Genomic DNA, 13,180 nt, shown 5'->3' with positions numbered 1-13,180 from the left:
CCCCTGCCTTCTCCCCATAACCCCTGACATCCGTACTAATCAAGAATCTATCTATTTCTGCCTTAAAAATATCCACTGACTTGGCCTCCACAGTCGTCTGTGGCAATGAATTCCACAGATTCACCACCCTCTATGACTAAAGAAGTTCCTCCTCATCTCCTTCCTAAAATAACTTTTGTTGCGTGCTAACCAGTCAGCGGAAAGACTATACATGGTTACAATCGAGCCGTCCACAGTATGCAGCAGATACAGTGTGAAGGGAACAACATTTAATGCAAGATAAAGTCCGATTATAGATAGCCTGCGGGTCTTCAATGAAGCAGATAGTAACAGGACCATTCTCTAGTTGGTTATACGATGGTTCAGTTATTTGAGGTTTAGTTTAGTTTAGAGATGTAGCGTGGAAACAGGCCCTTCGGCCAATCAAACCCGTACTGTCTATCGATCACCCATATCCACTGACTTGGCCTCCACAGCCGTCTGTGGCAAAGAATTCCACAGATTCACCACCCTCTGACAAAATAAATTCTTCCTCATCTCCTTCCTAAAATTATGTCCTTTAATTCTGAGACTGTGCCCTCTGGTCTTAGACTCTCCCACTAGTGGAAACATCCTCTCCACATCCACTATATCCAGAGAGTGGTCAGGACCGGCCCTTTCCGAGTGGCTGAGCATTAATTGTACTTCTTGTTTCGATTCCTTAACCAATGGATGTTTTTTCCCCTGGTGAATTCCTTTATCTTTCCTTCATCAACCTTCTGCTTGAAAAAAACGCAACTTAAAATTATACAATTTGGCCTTGTGACTAAATCTAGCAGCTGGAGTATCAATTGTGTATCTCGTTTGCTTCCTGTGATGGAATTGAGTTGTAGATTCGTAGAGCTGTACAGTACAGAACAGGCCCTTTGGCCCACCTTGTCCATGCTGACCAAGTTGGCATACTGGGCCAGTCCTAGTTGCCTGCATTTGGCCCACTGTGAGAGGTGTAGATAGGGTAGACAGTCAGAGTATTTTCTCCCAGGATGGAAACGTCAATGACTACAGAGAATAATTTTAAGCATTGAGGGCGGTCACAGTGGTGCTGCGATAGAATTGCTGCCTCACAGCGAATGCAGCGCCGGAGACCCGGGTTCGATCCCGACTACGGGCGCTGTCTGTACGTTCTCCCCGTGACCTGCGTGGGTTTTCTCCGAGATCTTCGGTTTCCTCCCACACTCCAAAGACGTGCAGGTTTGCAGGTTAACTGGCTTGGTGTAAATGTAGAAAATTGTCCCTAGTGTGTGTAGGATAATGTTAGTGTGCGGGGATCGCTAGTTGGTGCGGACCTGGTGGGCCGAAGGGCCTGTTTCCGTGCTGTTTCTCTAAACTAAACTAAACTAAGTCAGGAAGTCATGTTGCAGCTTTAAAGTACATATTTAGCCCATATTTGGAGTATTATGTGCAGTTCTGGTCGTCCCATTCCAGGAAGGCTTTTGCACAGTGCCAGAGACCCAGGTTCGATCCTGACCTCGGGTGCTGTCTGTTTGTGGAGTTTGCACGTTCTCCCCGTGACCGCGTGGGTTTCCTCCGGGTGCTCCGGTTTCCTCCCACATCCCAAACACGTGCGGGTTTGTAGGTTAATCTGCCCCTCTGTAAAATGCCCCCCTAGTGTGTAGGATGAGTAAGTGGGATAACATAGAACTAGTGTGAACGGGCGATCGCTGGTCGGCGTGAACTCGGTGGGGCCGAAGGGCCTGTTTCCGCGCTGTATCTCTAAGCTAAAAATGAATGCATCTATTAATTGCCACAGACGGCTGTGGAGGCCAAGTCATTGGGTAAAGTGGAGATTGATGGATTCTTGATTAGTACGGGTGGCAATGTTTATGGGGAGAAGGCAGGAGAATGGGGTTGAGATAGATCAGCCATGATTGAATGGCAGAATGGGAATGATGGGCCGAATGGCTTAATTCTGCTCCTATCGCTTATGTAGATGAACTCTCTCTCATTTATAGTAATAGTTCAAAGATACAGCATTGAACAGACTCTTCGGTCAAAACGCTGAAGACAAGCCCTGGTCTCCACGGATTGTGGAGAGAGTTCAATATAACATGGAGATTAACGTGGATATACCATCCATAGTTCAGTGGATATTTTTAAGGCAGAGATAGATAGATTCTAGATTAGTGCGGGTGTCATAGAAAATAGGTGCAGGAGGAGGCCATTCGGCCCTTCGAGCCAGCAGCACCATTCATTGTGATCATGGCTGATCGTCCCCAATCAATAACCCGTACCTGCCTTCTCCCCATATCCCTTGACTCCACTAGCCCCTAGAGCTCTATCTAACTCTCTCTTAAATCCATCCAGTGACTTGGCCTCCACTGCCCTCTGTGGCAGGGAATTCCATAAATTCACAACTCTCTGGGTGAAAACGTTTTTTCTCACCTCAGTCTTAAATGGCCTCCCCTTTATTCTAAGACTGTGTGGCCCCTGGTTCTGGACTCGCCCAACATTGGGAACATTTTTCCTGCATCTAGCTTGTCCAGTCCTTTTATAATTTTATATGTCTCTATAAGATACCCCCTCATCCTTCTAAACTCCAGTAAATACAATACAGTGTCAGGGGAGAAGGCAGGAGAATGGGGTTAGGAGGGAGAGATAGATCAGCCACGATTGAATGGCGGAATGGACATGATGGGCCGAATGGCCTAATTCTGCTCCTATTCCTTATGGACGGTTGAGATTGTTGTTAATCCCCCTCCACAATCTTTGCACGATCCCCAATTCCAGAACCTTCCACTCCTCACTTTGATTTTGTGTTTAATGTAACTTGTTGTTCCATCCTTTCAAGAGAGAGCTAGATAGGGCTCTTAAAGATAGCGGAGTCAGGGGATATGGGGAGAAGGCAGGAACGGGGTACTGATTGGGGATGATCAGCCATGATCACATTGAATGGTGGTGTTGGCTCGAAGGGCCGAATGGCCTACTCAATGCACCTATTGGCTATTGTCCATTGTGTTTTATGTATAACTGTTGGCCAATCAATATCCCTCCTGGGATAAATAGAGTTCTATCGTATCGCATGGTATTAGTTGAAATTGTTATACTTTTCAAAGCTTAGCCGAAAATTAATTGACTTCTCCGATTCAATGCAGAGGAGAGAGGTACATTGGGTCCTGGTTGGAAGACTGCAGACATGGAGATGGCATTGTTATCACTCAGTCAGGACTCTGTTATGAAGGAACCTTCCACAACAACAAAATGATGGTGAGTAGCACTGGCCCCGACATGGCTGGGCCCAACACCCTACCCACTGTTAGACACAAAAAGCCGGGGTAACTCAGCGGGACAGGCAGCATCTCCGGAGAGAAGCAGTGGGTGACGTTTCCTGGTCCAGACCCTTCTTCGGACTGAGAGTCGGGGGAGAGGGAAACAAGATTCAAGATTCAATGTCATTGTCACATGCATGGGGACGATCAGCCATGATCACATTGAATGGCGGTGCTGGCTCGAAGGGCCGAATGGCCTAATCCTGCACCTATTGTCTATTGTCTATTTTGGGCAGTGGGCAGGTGCTACAGACCTGCACGGGAAGGTAGACGCTCCCGCCCCCACGAGTCTCGGGCAGATGGGGCTCGTGGAAAAATCTGGAGAGGGAAAACTCTGATTTAAAACCTCCACTGCCTTGCGGCCATATCCAGTCATGGAAAAGGCTCCAGGAGTAAACCTCTAGAAAAATCCGGAGTCGGAGCCCCTAAGGCAGTTCGTCGTTGTCTACAACCTCGCTCTGGCAGCTCCTGTGACGGCGCTGGTGCCAAACTGTAACGGCCCTGCTGTTCCTTTGGATCGATCAGCGATGTGGAGAGGGGGGACGTGCTGCATGGGCAACAGCCTGTCCTCCACATGACACCGCCCAGGTTTGCATCCGACCACACATCACCTGCGCAAACTAGGATGCATCACCCATGGTCAGTCATGACCGAGAGGGGGTCTACTATTGAAACTAGTACAAGTTGGGTGGGGGAGGGATGGAGGGAGAGGGAATGTCACGCTGAGTTACTCCAGCATTTTGCGTCTATGTTTGATTTAAACCAGCATCTGCAGTTCCTTCCCCCCTGTGTTGCTGCCTCTATCTCTGCTGCATCTGTTGGTGGAATCTTGTGCCCCTTGGGAGAGGGCTGGATGATGTATCCCTGGAGATACGACGAACTGCAGGCGCTGGAGTCTTGGGCAAAACACAAAGTGCTGGAGGAACTCAGCGGGTCAGGCAGCATCAGTGGAGGGAAGCCACAAAATGCTGGGGTTTTCCATCCCGACTACGGGCGCTGTCTGTACGGAGTTTGCACGTTCTCCCCGTGGCCTGCGAGGGTTTTGTCCGAGATCTTCGGTTTCCTCCCACACTCCAAAGACGTGCAGGTCTGTGGGTTAATTGGCTTGGTGTACGTAAAAATTGTCCCTGGTGTGTGTGTAGGATAGTGTTAGTGTGCGGGGATCGCTGGTCGGCGCGGACCCGGTGGGCCGAAGGGCCTGTTTCCGCGCTGTATCTCTAAACAAAACTAAACTAAATATAAGAGTATAAAGGACTATCTTTGAAAACTCACACTCCAGTAAGTTGTATAAACTGCGTTTGTTAAATACACATTCTTAAAATTCTGCACGAATTTTATGCCCAAGTTTAGAAGCATAAATGTACTCTCAGCTGAATTAAATAAACTGTTCCATGGTTGCTTAGTTTTCCACGCCCATCTTCCTCTCTCGCTGTATCTCTAAACTAAACTAAACCTTAACTCAGCGGGACAGGCAGTATCTCTGGAGAGAAGGAATGGGTGACGTTTCGGGCCGAGACCCTTCTTCAGACTGACAGGCGATGTTTTGACCAACTGATCATTTCTGAATGAAGTCGTTTCAACGTGATGGAATGTTTTTTGCAAGTTGACCTTTGCCCCACAGCGCCAGAGACCCGGGTTCGATCCTGACCGCGGGCGCTGTCTGTACAGAGTTTGCACGTTTTCCCCGTGACCCCGTGGGTTTTCTCCGGGTGCTCCGGTTATCTCCCACGTCCCCAAGATGTGCGGACTTGTTGGCTAAATGACGTCTGTAACTTGTCCCTGGTGTCTGGGTGATCGTTGATCGACGAGGGCTCGGTGGGGTGAAGGGCTAGTTTCCACGCTGCATCTCCAAAACTTAAACTAAAATTACAACAAGATACATAGGGTGGTGGGTGTATGGAACAATAGACAATAGACAATAGGTGCAGGAGTACGCCATTCGGCCCTTCGAGCCACCACCGCCATTCAATGTGATCATGGCTGATCATCCCCAATCAGTACCCCGTTCCTGCCTTCTCCCCATATCCACTGACTCCGCTATCTTTAGGAGCCCTAGCTAGCTCTCTCTTGAAAGTGGCCAGAGAACCGGCCTCCACCGCCCTCTGAGGCAGAGAATTCCACAGACTCACAATTCTCTGTGTGAAAAAGTGCTTCCTCGTCTCCGTTCTAAATGGCTTACCCCTTATTCTTAAACTGTGGCCCCTGGTTCTAGACTCCCCCAACATCGGGAACACGCTGCTGGAGGAGGTAGTTGAGGCAGGGACCATGATAACAGTTAAAATACATTTGGACAGGTACGTGGATAGGAAAGGTTTAGAAGGATATGGGGCTAACTAACTAATAGCCGTGCATAAAATTATGAGAGGTATAGAGAGAATTGGGGATGATCAGCCATGATCACATTGAATGGCGGTGCTGGCTCGAAGGGCCGAATGGCCTACTCCAGCAGCTATTGTCTATTGAATAGACATAACCTATTTCTCATATTGGAAATACCAAATACTAGTCATAGTCATAATTGATAGTAGAATTAGGCCATTCAGCCCATCAAGTCTACTCCGCCATTCAATCATGGCTGATCTATCTCTCCTAACCCAATTCTCCTGCCTTCTCCCCATAACCCCTGACACCCGCACTAATCAAGAATCTATTTATCTCTGCCTTAAACATATCCATTGACTTGGCCTCCACAGCCGTCTGTGGCAAAGAAATCCACAGAATCATTACCCTCTGACTAAAGAAATTTCTCCTCATCTCCTTCGTAAAAGAAGGTCCTTTAATTCTGAGGCTGTGACCTCTGGTCCTAGACCCTCCCACTGTATGTCTTTAAGATGAGAGGGGAAAAGTTTAAAGGAGATGTGCGGGGCAGGTTTTTTTTACACAGAGGGTGGTGGGTGCCTGGAACGCGCTGCCATGGGTGGTGGTGGAGGCAGATACGATAGTGGTGTTTAAGAGGCTTTTAGACAGGCGCGTGGATATGCAGGGAATGGAGGGATATGGATCACGTGCTGGGAGAGGAGAGTTGGTCTCAGCACTGTGTACGGCACGGACATTGTGGGCCGAAGGGCCTGTTGCTGTACTGTTCCATGTTCTATTTCCCTTCCTCTCTACTCCTCCGTCATTCAGACCTCTGCCACATTCACCTCCTTTAATTCTGGGAAGTCAAATGTGCTTTCTAGTCCCGACCCGAAACGTCACCTATCCATGTTCTCCACAGATGCTGCCTGACCCGCTGAGTTACTCCAGCACTCTGTGAAACGTCACCTATCCATGTTCTCCACAGATGCTGCCTGACCCGCTGAGTTACTCCAGCACTCTGTGTCTTTATTCAGTGATTCGATGATTCAGCGATACTTTATTGAATGTAATTTTTGAATGAGTGCGAACGTTCTAAACTGTTTGCGCGTTCTATTGACTCTTTGTGTACTCGGCAGGGTCCTGGGACAATTATGTCGGAGGATGACTCTGCTTACGAAGGGGAGTTCACAGAGGATCTAGTGCTGACTGGAAAGGTACAAGTTCTGACCTGCGTGCAGTAACCAGCGGTTAACTGTGGTCTGAATAAAGAAATGCCGGCTGTTTAATATTTGCAAATGTCAAGTGACTTACAAATAGGGAAGGTTTCACAATCCAGCTTGAACTGGGAACTTAGTCGCAGGTAACACAGAGCTCAGTGCAGTGCTTAATTTAAAGATACAACATTGAAACAGGCCCTTCGGCCCACCGAGTCCATGCCGGCCAGCGATCACCCTGTACATTCGTTCTATCCTACACACACTAGGGACAATTTACAGAAGCTAGTTAACCTACAAACCCGCACGTCTTTGGAGTGTGGGAGGAAGCCAAATTTCTTGGTCAAAACCCACGCAGGGAGAATGTACAAACTCCGTACAGACAGCACCCGTAGTCAGGATGGAACCCGGGTCTCTGGCGCTGTGAGGCAGCAACTCTACCGCTGTGCCACCGTGCCACCCTTTGCAGTGTTCACAAGCCTAGATGCTAGGAAGAAGCTGTTATAGAGTCATAGAGTGATACAGTGTGGAAATAGGCCCTTCGGCCCAACTTGCCCACACTGGTCACCATGTAAGTGTATTGCTGCTGGCAAATTCATTTCACTGCACGGAATGTGCATGTGACAAATAAAATTAACTTTGACTTTGACATGTCCCAGCTACTCTAGTCCCACTCCAAACCTGTCCTATCCATGTACCTGTCTAACTATTTCTTAAATGATGGGATAGTCCCAGCCTCAAACACCTCCTCTGGCAGCTTGTTCCATACACCCACCACCCTTTGTGTGAAAAGGTTTCCCCTCAGACGCAAACCTGCGTGGGTTTTCTCCGAGATCTTCGGTTTCCTCCCACACTCCAAAGAGGTAAGCATGGCTTGGTAAATGTAAAAATTGTCCCTAGTGTGTGTAGGATAGTGTTAGTGTGCGGGGATCGCTGGTCGGCATGGACCCGGTGGGCCGAAAGGGCTTGTTTCCACGCTGTATCTCTAAACTAAAAACTGGTCCTCGATTCCTCTACTCCGGGCAAGAGACTCTGTACCTCCCCCCTTGACTCCATCCAAGGACCCAAGCAGTCTTTCCAGGTGCGGCAGAGGTTCACCTGCATCTCCTCCAACCTCATCTACTGCATCCGCTGCTCTAGATGTCAACTGCTCTACATCGGTGAGACCAAGGGCAGGCTTGGCGATCGCTTCGCCCAACACCTCCGCTCGGTTCGCAATAACCAACCTGATCTCCCGGTGGCTCAGCACTTCAACTCCCCCTCCCATTCCGAATCCGACCTTTCTGTCCTGGGCCTCCTCCATGGCCAGAGTGAGGCCCACCGTAAATTGGAGGAGCAGCACCTCATATTTCGCTTGGGCAGTTTACAGCCCAGCGGTATGAACATTGACTTCTCCAATTTCAGGTAGTCCCTGCTTTCTCCCTCCTTCCCCTCCCCTTCCCAGCTCCCCCACAGCCCACTGTCTCCGCCTCTTCCTTTCTTCTTCCCCCCCCCAACCCCCACCCCCACATCAGTCTGAAGAAGGGTCTCGACCGGAAACATCACCTATTCCTTCGCTCCATATTTACTGCCTGTGCGTCTACTCGATCTGTTCCTCTCAAGCTGTTCTTGAACCTCGAGCAATTCCCCATTTTGCAGCGAGCTTCCTTACACCTGCACCGTGACACAAGTCGCCGCCTTCCTCTCCATCACCGTATATCCACACAACGTTATTTATACTCTTCCCTTCTAGAGGTAAAACTGGAAGTTTATAGATCCTGCTTTTTTTCACACGATTGGAGAAGTGCTTTACTCTGCCCAAGATGGGGACAATGTTTCTGTCACAGAGGACACCGACTCCTCACTCTTTCCACACCACCACCCTTCCCACCTCCACAAAGCACTGTAGTCCTCACACACAGCCGGCATCCTTGCTATTGAGGGAGTGCAGCGTAGGTTTACAAGGTTAATTCCCGGGATGGCGGGACTGTCATATGCTGAGAGAATGGAGCGGCTGGGCTTGTACACTCTGGAGTTTAGAAGGATGAGAGGGTATCTCATTCAAACGTATAAGATTATTAAGGGTTTGGACACGCTAGAGGCAGGAAACATGTTCCTGATGTTGGGGGAGTCCAGAACCAGGGGACACAGTTTAAGAATAAGGGGTAAGCCATTTAGAACGGAGACGAGGAAACACTTTTTCTCACAGAGAGTTGTGAGTCTGTGGAATTCTCTGCCTCAGGAGGCCGGTTCTCTGGATACTTTCAAGAGAGAGCTCTTAAAGATAGCGGAGTCAGGGGATATGGTGAGAAGGCAGGAACGGGGTACTGATTGTGGATGATCAGCCATGAACACATTGAATGGCGGTGCTGGCTCGAAGGGCCGAGTGGCCTACTCCTGCACCTATTGTCTGTGTTTCTATGTTTCTCGTGACGCAGGGAAAGCTGACCTTCAGCAGCGGTTACGTCATTGAGGGGATGTTCAGCAACAAGTGGGGGAGCGGGCTGAAGACAAGCGGGATGTTCTCAAAACCGCCCAGTGAGACGAACCCCGTCGTCACCAGCAAGCTGTGAGTATGACCATCACACTCCAACACGAGGTCTCAGGAACGGTCCCCACTCCAAACGTCACCTGTCCATGTTCTCCACAGATGCTGCCTGACCCGCTGAGTTACTCCGGCACTCTGTGTCTATCTTCAGAAACTAATCTAACTTTGTTGGTTGGTTGGGCGGGTGGTGAAGAATCGATCTATGACACAGCCAATTAGATGATGGACTCCACTTTTCTATTCCAGTCAACTAGGCAGCCACCTCACGCCGGCCAGAGACCGCTGGAAAGGAATCTTCGATCAGTTCTGGGAGTTCATCAAATCCGGGTCGGATGAAAGCTCCTTGGAATCATTCCTTGGGTTTCACTCCGAGAATGTGAAGGAACGTCGGAAGAACGTTGAGTACCGGGTGCCCGCTGCAAAGGTGGACTCACTCTCCCCGACGGCCTCTCTGCAATTTAACCCTTGTGACGGGTAAGGCTTTTCCACCTCCCCTGTTGTTGGTATCTTTCAATCAACAATAGACAATAGGTGCTGGAGTAGAACATTCGGCCCTTCGAGCCAGCACCGCCATTCATTGTGATCATGGCTGATCGTCCCCAATCAATAACCCGTGCCTGCCTTCTCCCCGTACCCCTTGACTCCACTAGCCCCTAGAGCTCTATCTAACTCTCTCTTAAATCCATCCAGTGATTTGGCCTCCACTGCCCTCTCTGGCAGTGAATTCCATAAATTCACAACTCTCTGGGTGAAAAAGTTTTTTCCCACCTCAGTCTTAATTGACCTCCCCTTTATTCTAAGACTGTGGTCCCTGGTTCTGGACTCGCCCAACATTGGGAACATTTTTCCTGCATCTAGCTTGTCCAGTCCTTTTATAATTTTATATGTTTCTATAAGATCCTCCCTCATCCTTCTAAACTCCAGTGAATACAAGCCTAGTCTTTCCAATCTTTCCTCATATGACAGTCCCGCCATCCCAGGGATCGATCTCGTGAACCTACGCTGCACTGCCTCAATCACAAGGATGTCCTTCCTCAAATTAGGAGACCAAAACTGTACACAATACTCCAGATGTGGTCTCACCAGAGCTCTATACAACTGTAGAAGAAGTCTCGCCATCCTGGGAATTTCCATTTCAGCGAGCAGCTGTAGCAGGAGTAAAGGAGGAAAGAAGATAAGATGGCCTACTCCTGCACATATTGTCTTTTATCTATTACCACACGCAAGTCAAAACGTGTATCTTTCCAGTCAGCACCTATTGCCTATTGACTATTGGTGCACTATAATGTGTATTTAAAATGATGAGAGGAATAGAATTACTATTGAGTAACTGCTGAGCATTTTGTGTTTACCAGAATTATGCTTGGATTAGAGGGCATTAGCTATAGGGAGAGTTTGGACAGAATAGATTGTTTTCTCTGGAACATCAAATGTTGCAGGAAAACATGATAAAAGTATGTATAATTATGAGAGGAATAGATAAGGTCAGAACATTTTTCCCATATTGGGAATTACAAAGATTACAGTGGATAGCTTTAAGGTGAGAGGGGAAAAGCTTAAGGGGGGATGTGTGGGGCAAGATACGCGGGTGGGTGGGTGCCTGGAATACGCTGCCAGGGGTGGTGGTGGAGGCAGATACGATAGTGGTGTTTAAGAGGCTTTTAGACAGGCACATCGATATGCAGGGAATGGAGGGTTATGGATTTTCTCAGAAGGTAGACAAAAATGCAGGAGAAACTCAGCGGGTGAGGCAGCATCTATGGAGCGATGGAATAGGTGACGTTTCGGGTCGAGACGCTGAGTTTCTCCAGCATTTTTGTCTACCTTCGATTTTTCCAGCATCTGCAGTTCTTTCTTACACATGGATCTTCTCAGAGGTTAGTTATACTTGGCATCATGTTTGGCACGAAGGGCCGAATGGCCCACTCCTGCACCTATTGTCTATAGGCACAGACATTGTGGGCTGAAGGGCCTGTCTCCGCGCTGTTTAGTTTAGAGATACAGCGCAGAAACAGGCCCTTCGGCCCACCGGGTCCATGCCGACCAGCGATCCCCGCACATTAACACCATCCTACACCCACCTGGGACACTTTTTACATTTACACCAAGCTAATTAATCTGCTCTTCTATGTTCTATGTGATTATTTTCCATTTATTCCAGGACAAATGATGCCAACTCTGGTACAGTCATGCAGAATCAGGGCTACTTGGCTGAGATACAATGGATGAAGCAGTACTTGGAAAAGGTAAAAGAGAGAATGGAGCGGCTGGGCTTGTACACTCTGGAGTTTAGAAGGATGAGAGGGTATCTTATTGAAACATATAAGATTATTAAGGGTTTGGACACGCTAGAGGCAGGAAACATGTTCCCGATGTTGGGGGAGTCCAGAACCTGGGGCCACAGTTTAAGAATAAGGAGTAAGCCATTTAGAACGGAGACGAGGAAACACTTTTTCACACAGAGAGTGGTGAGTCTGTGGCATTCTCTGCCTCAGAGGGCAGTGGAGGCAGGTTCTCTGGATACTTTCAAGAGAGAGCTAGACAGGGCTCTTAAAGATAGCGGAGGGTTGGGTATTAATGGTGGAGTAGCAAGATGGATTCAACAGTGGCTGAATGGGAGATGCACTAGTGGGGTGCCACAGGGATCTGTGTTGGGTCCACTGTTGTTTGTCATGTACATCAATGATCTGGATCATGGTGTGGTAAATTGGATTAGTAAGTATGCAGATGATACTAAGATAGGTGGGGTTGTGGATAATGAAGTAGATTTTCAAAGTCTACAGAGAGATTTATGCCAGTTGGAAGAGTGGACTGAAAGATGGCAGATGGAGTTTAATGCTGATAAGTGTGAGGTGCTACATCTTGGCAGGACAAATCAAAATAGGACGTACATGGTAAATGGTAGGGAATTGAAGAATGCAGGTGAACAGAGGGATCTGGGAATAACTGTGCACAGTTCCCTGAAAGTGGAATCTCATGTAGATAGGGTGGTAAAGAAAGCTTTTGGTGTGCTGGCCTTTATAAATCAGAGCATTGAGTATAGAAGTTGGGATGTAATGTTAAAATTATACAAGGCATTGGTGAGGCCAATTCTGGAGTATGGGGTACAATTTTGGTCGCCTAATTATAGGAAGGATGTCAACAAAATAGAGAGAGTACAGAGGAGATTTACTGGAATGTTGCCTGGGTTTCAGCAACTAAGTTACAGAGAAAGGTTGAACAAGTTAGGGCTTTATTCTTTGGAGCACAGAAGGTTAAGGGGGGACTTGATAGAGGTCTTTAAAATGATGAGAGGGATAGACAGAGTTGACATGGATAAGCTTTTCCCACTGAGAGTAGGGAAGATTCAAACAAGGGGACATGACTTGAGAATTAAGGGACAGAAGTTTAGGGGTAACATGAGGGGGAACTTCTTTACTCAGAGAGTGGTAGCTGTGTGGATTGAGCTTCCAGTGAAGGTGGTGGAGGCAGGTTCGTTTTTATCATTTAAAAATAAATTGGATAGTTATATGGACGGGAAAGGAATGGAGGGTTATGGTCTGAGCGCAGGTATATGGGACTAGGGGAGATTATGTGTTCGGCACGGACTAGAAGGGTCGAGATGGCCTGTTTCCGTGCTGTAATTGTTATATGGTTATATGGTTATATGGAGTCAGGGGATATGGGGAGAAGGCAGGAATGGGGTACTGATTGGGGATGATCAGCCATGATCACATTGGATGGCGGCGCTGGCTCAAAGGGCCGAATGGCCTACTCCTGCACCTGTTGTCTACTGTCTGTCCAAATGTCACCCTGCATTCTCATAGCATTTAGACTGGTACATGGATAGGACATGT

The 13,180-nt window shown here is 48.1% G+C and overlaps 1 protein-coding gene across 1 annotated transcript in view; it reads left to right on the top strand.

The window, feature by feature from the left end:
* The window catches only part of als2cl (ALS2 C-terminal like), a 100,584-nt gene that overhangs the window by 63,679 nt on the left and 23,725 nt on the right, over nt 1-13,180 (top strand). Inside the window, exons 15-19 of the mRNA XM_033020423.1 lie at nt 3,132-3,243; nt 6,740-6,817; nt 9,235-9,365; nt 9,591-9,818; nt 11,506-11,590. Of these exons, the coding sequence (XP_032876314.1) occupies nt 3,132-3,243; nt 6,740-6,817; nt 9,235-9,365; nt 9,591-9,818; nt 11,506-11,590 (634 nt within the window). The remainder of the gene's footprint in view (nt 1-3,131; nt 3,244-6,739; nt 6,818-9,234; nt 9,366-9,590; nt 9,819-11,505; nt 11,591-13,180) is intronic.

Source organism: Amblyraja radiata, chromosome 4 (assembly GCF_010909765.2).
Source record: "Amblyraja radiata isolate CabotCenter1 chromosome 4, sAmbRad1.1.pri, whole genome shotgun sequence".
Classification (NCBI taxonomy): Eukaryota; Metazoa; Chordata; class Chondrichthyes; order Rajiformes; family Rajidae; genus Amblyraja; species Amblyraja radiata.
The sequence above is the reverse complement of the archived record's forward strand: the minus strand, read 5'-3'. Positions and strand labels throughout refer to the sequence as shown.